Source organism: Erythranthe guttata, chromosome 12 (assembly GCF_056151865.1).
Source record: "Erythranthe guttata isolate IM_541 chromosome 12, IM_541, whole genome shotgun sequence".
In the NCBI taxonomy this organism is placed as follows: domain Eukaryota; kingdom Viridiplantae; phylum Streptophyta; class Magnoliopsida; order Lamiales; family Phrymaceae; genus Erythranthe; species Erythranthe guttata.
In genome coordinates, this window is record NC_142544.1 from 4,901,601 (window position 1) to 4,908,284 (window position 6,684).

Here is a 6,684-nt window from a genome sequence, read left to right on the forward strand (position 1 = left end):
TTGTACATTTAATTAGGGGTAGTTTGGTCATTTGGTCCATAGATTTATCTAGTTCAAAGGGCGGTGGGCTAAATAAATGAAACATAGGGAGGTAATTGCTAATTTTTTAACACGAGAACTTACCCGACAATTAGACATTACACAATGGTTGTGTGCAATTAAGTTGCACAAAGAGTGTTGTTGTCTTAACATGTAAATTGTAAAAAAAATAGGAGGGTATATTAGATATTTAACCATTCCTATTAACCTTTAACAACTAAACTGACGGCCGCTATACTGTGCAAACCACAGGGAGTTTAAATGCCTAAATTGATACGATAGGGGGTAAAGTGCAACAAATTGAAACCACATGGCCATTTTAAAATGCCAACTAATCCCCACCCCCACCCACCTTCTCCTTCACCAAAACCCTCGGCCCCCACAAACACAGATTCACGCACTAAACAGTGTAACCAAAACCAGATCTCCATTAATTCCAACAACCCAACTTCCAAATACACTTTTTATCCCCATATCTTTTAGTGCTCGCTGTCTCACCGTCCCACTCAAATCCCGTGACTCCATTTCCAAATCACTACCTTCCAAATTCACTCTAATATTCTTTCTTGCTATTTTCTTGATTTTGATTGTGACAGTTTCTTTTACCCAATTTGTTCATTTTTTTTTTAATTTCATTTATTTAATAGGAAGAAATTCTTTTAATAATTATGAAAATGATGCAGCACAGAAAACCTATAAAACCCACCGCACCGCCCGCATTGCCCAACCCCACAAACAACAATCCCAAACAATTCCACCATTTCAAATTCATCTTCATTTCAATGGCCGCTCTCCTCTCCTTCGGCCTCGTCTCCTTCCTCCTCTTCTTCACCATCTCCTCCGCCTCCCGCCACCGCCACGTCAAGCCCACCGCCGACACCCCACCTCCCGCCGGCGATCGCTCCACCATCATCCGCGAGGCCTGCAAGGCCTCACGTGACCCTCCCACGTGCGAATCCTCTCTGTCGAAGTCGAACCGGGTTCCCCCGGACGCCGCCGTTGCTCAGGTGATTCTATCCGCCATGTGGGTTTCGTCGCAGAATCTGGATACGGGTCGGGTCATGGTCCGTAAAATACTGGACGGGTCGGCAGACAACCCGACCCGCTCCGGCGCCGCGAACAATTGCCTGGAGCTGCTGCGTTACTCGGAGTACAGGACGAATTTGTCGGTGGGGGACGCGCTGCCACGTGGCCGAATCAAGGACGCGCGTGCATGGACGAGCGCGGCCCTGGTGTACCAGTACGACTGCTGGTCGGCGCTCAAGTACGTGAACGACACCTCCCTCGTCGCCGAAACGATGTCGTTCTTCCACTCCTCCCTCATCCCTTCCACCAGCGACGCTCTCGGGATGATGGTGAACTACGACCTCTTCGGCGACCGAACCGTGTCGTGGGTCCCGCCCAAGACGGAGCGTGACGGGTTCTGGGAATCCGGGTCGAGCTCCCCCGGGTCCGGGTCGCCAGGTGGCGTGCCGCCGGGTCTAAATGCGGATGTGACCGTCTGCAAGGCAGGCGGCGGGTGCGATTACGAGACAGTGCAGCAGGCCGTGGATGCCGCCCCGGATAATAATTCCGGGTCGGGTCAACGGTTCGTGATATGGATCAAGACCGGGATTTATGAGGAAACGGTCCGGGTACCGTTGGAGAAGAAGAATGTTGTGTTCTTGGGAGATGGCATGGGCAAAACGGTCATTTCAGGGTCCATGAATGTTGGGCAGCAGGGTATATCCACCTACAACTCCGCCACTGTCGGTAAGTTGACTGCTTTCTCTGTTACTTGTGATCTAGTTTACTTGTTAAGATTGAGTTTTCGTCTCCGATTTGAGTTTTCGTTTAGCTTTTCGACAGCTTTTCGACACCGTTTGAGAGATGTGTTTGATATGAAAATCTCGTAATATATGACACATAGTTTGGCATTAAAGAGAAGTTTTGCAATAAAGCACGATTAATGGGAGAGTATACATTCATCTAGTATCATATATTTAATGGTATCGACAAATTTCTTTAAAAATCTCGACTCAAATATTGCACTGTTCGAAGAGCTTATTTGTGTCTACTCTGTTCTGATTTGCTGATGGATTTTTTGAACAAATTAAGTTTCGAATACGCGAAAGTTCTATTCATTGTTGTCTAATTTGCGTAGTCACATTTGATTGTATAAATAGATCGTCTAACATTTGAATCTCGATTTAAAAAAAAAGGTGTTGTTGGAGATGGATTTATGGCGAGCGGACTCACATTCCAGAACACAGCGGGCCCCGATGCTCACCAAGCGGTCGCGTTCCGATCAGACAGCGATCTCTCTGTAATAGAAAACTGCGAATTCATCGGAAATCAAGATACCCTTTACGCCCACAGCTTACGTCAATATTACAAGTCGTGCCACATCCAAGGCAACGTCGATTTCATCTTCGGAAACTCAGCTTCCTTCTTCCAAGACTGCCAAATACTCATCGCGCCGCGTCAGCTAAAACCGGAAAAGGGAGAGAACAATGCGGTCACCGCCCAAGGCAGAATCGATCCGTCACAGTCGACCGGATTCGTGTTTCAGAACTGCGTAATTAACGGCACGGATGCTTACATGGCGTTGTATTACAGTAAGCCTAGTGTGCACAAGAATTTCCTAGGTAGGCCTTGGAAGGAATATTCGAGAACGGTTTTTATTGGTTGTTTTTTGGAGGTTATTGTAAAGGCGGAGGGGTGGATGCCTTGGAGTGGCGATTTTGCGTTGAGTACACTTTATTATGGTGAATTTGAAAATGTGGGGCCCGGTTCGAATACGAGTCAGCGAGTGAGCTGGAGTAGCCAGATTCCGGTGGAGCGTGCTTATTCGTATTCGGTTCAGAATTTCATTCAAGGTGATCAGTGGATTCCTACTTCTTCTTGATTTTTTTGTAGGTCTTGTGCAGATCTATATATTAATTAATGTAATCACAAAATAATTAATAGTTTAGTGGTGGATTAACATTTAGTACTGAGTTTCTTGTGATGGAGGTGGTCCAGGAATACCATAATGCCAGCTCACGTGTAACTAAGTTCACATGCATTTGTTAATAATACATGTTCTAAATCTAATGATTATAAATGGCTTTATCACTTTTATGTGGATTGATTTTTTTTTTTTATTTACGTGATAATTGTCCCAAGTAGTGCTGGAAATTGGGACGGAATTTATGTTTTACGCCAATTCAGGTCCCTTTTTTTTTTTTTCGGAATTTGGAAAACCATTTTTCATTCCAAAATCCGATTATGAATTTTCCGGTTTTTTTTTTTATTGGAATTGGAGCATATATGAGATTCCAATTTCCGGTTAGATTTTAATTTTCAAAAAATCTGATTTTCCAGAAATTACACTTATAATATGAGTATTGTTAGGGATTCTATATTTTAGGTGAAAATTTGGAATTTTTTGAATTCCTTCGATTCTGATTCTAATTTTTTTTCATTTTTTTTTTTGCATCGAGTTTTAATCGTAACTTTTTCGTAAGTGCTTATTACGTTCTGATGCACCTGATTCCCACTCCTAAGTCCCAAGGGTAATTATCGTACAAAAATATCAATATCGTCTTTTTTCTTGGGGATTAATGCGAAAACCTCTATCTTATGTAAACTTGTTCTATTGTTGTCAAAATTCCAGTCTTGTTTAGAATATCTCGCACCACATTGTAGTAAAATGTTTGTCTTGATGGAATGTTATATATTGTGTTCCAGACGAAATATATTGAGTAAATCTTTACTAATTCATATAAAAACAAACACAGATGCCATACATTAGTGTGAGTAGATCAACACTAAAAACAAATATTCAATGTATCTTTTATCGGGTATAACATAAAAATAACCGTCCACAAATGTCACATACTCCCCTTCTCTAACTTTTGGAGTAAAAAATTAAAATCTTCAAAAAGAAAATCATCCATTGGTAGGACTAGCCGATGAAACTTCATATGATGTGGATCTTGAAATTGAAAATCAAATGAGGTGGGGTTAATATGGGGAGTTAGATGTTACACCTAATTATTTATTCCGGGTGAATTTGAATTGTAGATTTATGAATTTGGAAAACTGTTTTTCATTCCAAAAATCCAATTATGAATTTTTCGGGTTTTTTTTGTTGGAATCGGAACATATATGAGATTCCAATTTCCGGTCAGATTTTAATTTTCGAAAAATCTGATTTTTCGGAAATTACACTTATAATATCAGTATTGCTAAGGATTCTATATTTTAGGTGAAATTTTGGATTTTTTTGATGTCCATTGATTTTGATTCGGTTCTTTTTTTTTTTTTGAACGAGTTTTAATCATAACTTTTTTGATGTCCACTGATTCCCACTCCTAAGTCCCGAGGGTAATTTGGAAAGTAACATTGACCTAACAGTACGGCGTAACAACTCATACGAAGGGCACCAAAGGCCGTAAACAAAATATCAATATTGTTTTTTTGTTGGGGATTAATGCGAAAACCTCTATCTTATGAAAACTTATTCTATTGTTGTTAAAATCCCGTCTTGTTTAGAATATCTCGCAACACATTGTATTAAAATGTTGTCTTGATGGGATGTCATATACTATGTTGTACGGGAGAAATATATCGGATAAATCATTACTGATTCATATACACAAAAACACAGACGCTGTGAGTAGATCAACGGTAAAAACTAAATAAAAAATCTAATGTATCTTATATCGGGTGTAACATAAAAATAACCATCCACAAATGTCGCGTTCTCCTCTTCTCTAACTTTTGTAGTAAAATACTAAAATTTTGAAAAAGAAAATCATCCATGGGTAGGACTAGCCGATAAAACTTCACATGATGTGGATCTTGAAATTGAAAATCAAATGAGGTGGCGTTAATATGGGGAGTTAGATATTACACCTGATAATTTACCTCAGGTGGATTTGAACAGTAAATTTAATTAAATAACTAACCAATAAAACACACATATTGGTACACATGAGTGTATGTAATTATATATAGATTTACGGTTCAAATCCCCCAAGAGTTAGATTTAACGTCTAATTTCTCGGGTTAATATGGCCGGACAAATAACAACAATCTTAAATAATTAGTTAGCCAATGAAAGTTAGCATAGTTTAATTCAATATAATTCAAACCGAAATGTTGAATGTCGTTTCAATTTTACTAATGTCGTTTTGACTTCCAACCTGATTTTGACATATTTCTATTTTGATTTTGGCAAAATTCGAAACACGAAAACTGTAGTCCTTCGGGTTATCTTTCTAATCCAACTTAAATCCGCTAGATTGGATGCCGTATGACAAAGTTATGCATGAATGAGTCTCATTTTGAATTTTAGATACCTCAATACATCAAAGTTGTGGCCTGTGGGCAATATCCATTGATTCATTTATATATTTCTCGTCCGACATCCAATTTTGGTGATTCAAGTTGGATTATAAAGCTAACTCATAATACAACAAATTCTATTTTTCGAGTTTTGCAAAATCTGGAATTAAAAATGATCAAAATCACATTTGTAATCGTAACAATATTATTAAAGCTCGAACGACATTTATACATCCCTAATTCAAATTAATTCAAATAATGGTTTGACCTGTCAGAACTCAGAACAATAATTCAGTGTTCCAGTTAAATGATTGGTCAGAATTAGAAGTACCATCTCTAGTTTGGAACATTGCGTAGCAACACATGTGACACAAAAAAACCATTTTTCTTACTGTAATATTTAATTAAAAATATGGAAAAAGAAAAATTATAAACTCATGACTCGATTAAGTAAACAATTGAGTGGCTGGGACAACTAAGTGAGTTTTTACCAATGTTGTAAAAAGCGGGAATCAAATTCGAGTCGGTTAGGCACCGCCTCACAGGCAAAAACCGATTTTTCAAATATTTACACTAAAATCGTAAAAGTTTTAGATCGCCACTGCTTTGGATACCGATTAATCGACAGCCTCGACCGATTTTCAGAACACTGTTTTTTACACACTTTGTCTGTTGTATAAAATTCAGGTAAATTACATATAGTTACAGACATAACCTCTAGGTTTAAGAAAATAATACAAATAATCCTTAAGGTTTGATTCCTTCTAACATTAACCTTTTCTGCGCTGACCGTTGACTTATATGAAGTTCTACTTTATAGACAGACCTCATCTGTGTTGAAAAGTGTTACAAAAACCTATCTTGAAGACTAATTTTTTTTTTAAGTTTAATTCTATTAAGTAGAATTCTTAATCTCAATAAAATATTTTTGAATAAAATAATATGAAGACATAGTTAATAGTGAAGTTGTTGACTGTCTCTATCCCATAATATATGTATCTATGCAGAGTTTTTCTTTGTCCCCAATTATTCTCATTTTATATTTCTAATAAAATATTAATTGCATTTTTTTTCCAATTTTGCCAATTTATGGCTCTTAATTAGTTAGTTGTTAAAGAATTAATGACAAGGGCAAATTTGTGATTTTCTATATTTTTTTGCTACAATCTATACATATTTATTGACTTTTTTTTTTAATATGTGCGGAGCTACCAAAAACGTCATATAATATATAATATGGGATAAATGGAGTATATAACAATAGTGGTATTTTTAGTGAGATATCATAAGATCATTTTGATTGGCATTATCCGAAAATCATTAATTTTTTGA

The 6,684-nt window shown here is 37.7% G+C and overlaps 1 protein-coding gene across 1 annotated transcript; it reads left to right on the top strand.

Moving 5' to 3' along the window:
* Positions 1–689: 689 nt before the first annotated feature.
* Positions 690–2,992, top strand: LOC105950104 (putative pectinesterase/pectinesterase inhibitor 51). The gene is made up of 2 exons (XM_012973420.2): positions 690–1,791; positions 2,241–2,992. The coding sequence occupies exons 1-2, from the start codon at positions 708–710 to the stop codon at positions 2,924–2,926; spliced, it is 1,770 nt and encodes a 589-aa protein (XP_012828874.2). The 5' UTR covers positions 690–707; the 3' UTR covers positions 2,927–2,992.
* Positions 2,993–6,684: the final 3,692 nt, after the last annotated feature.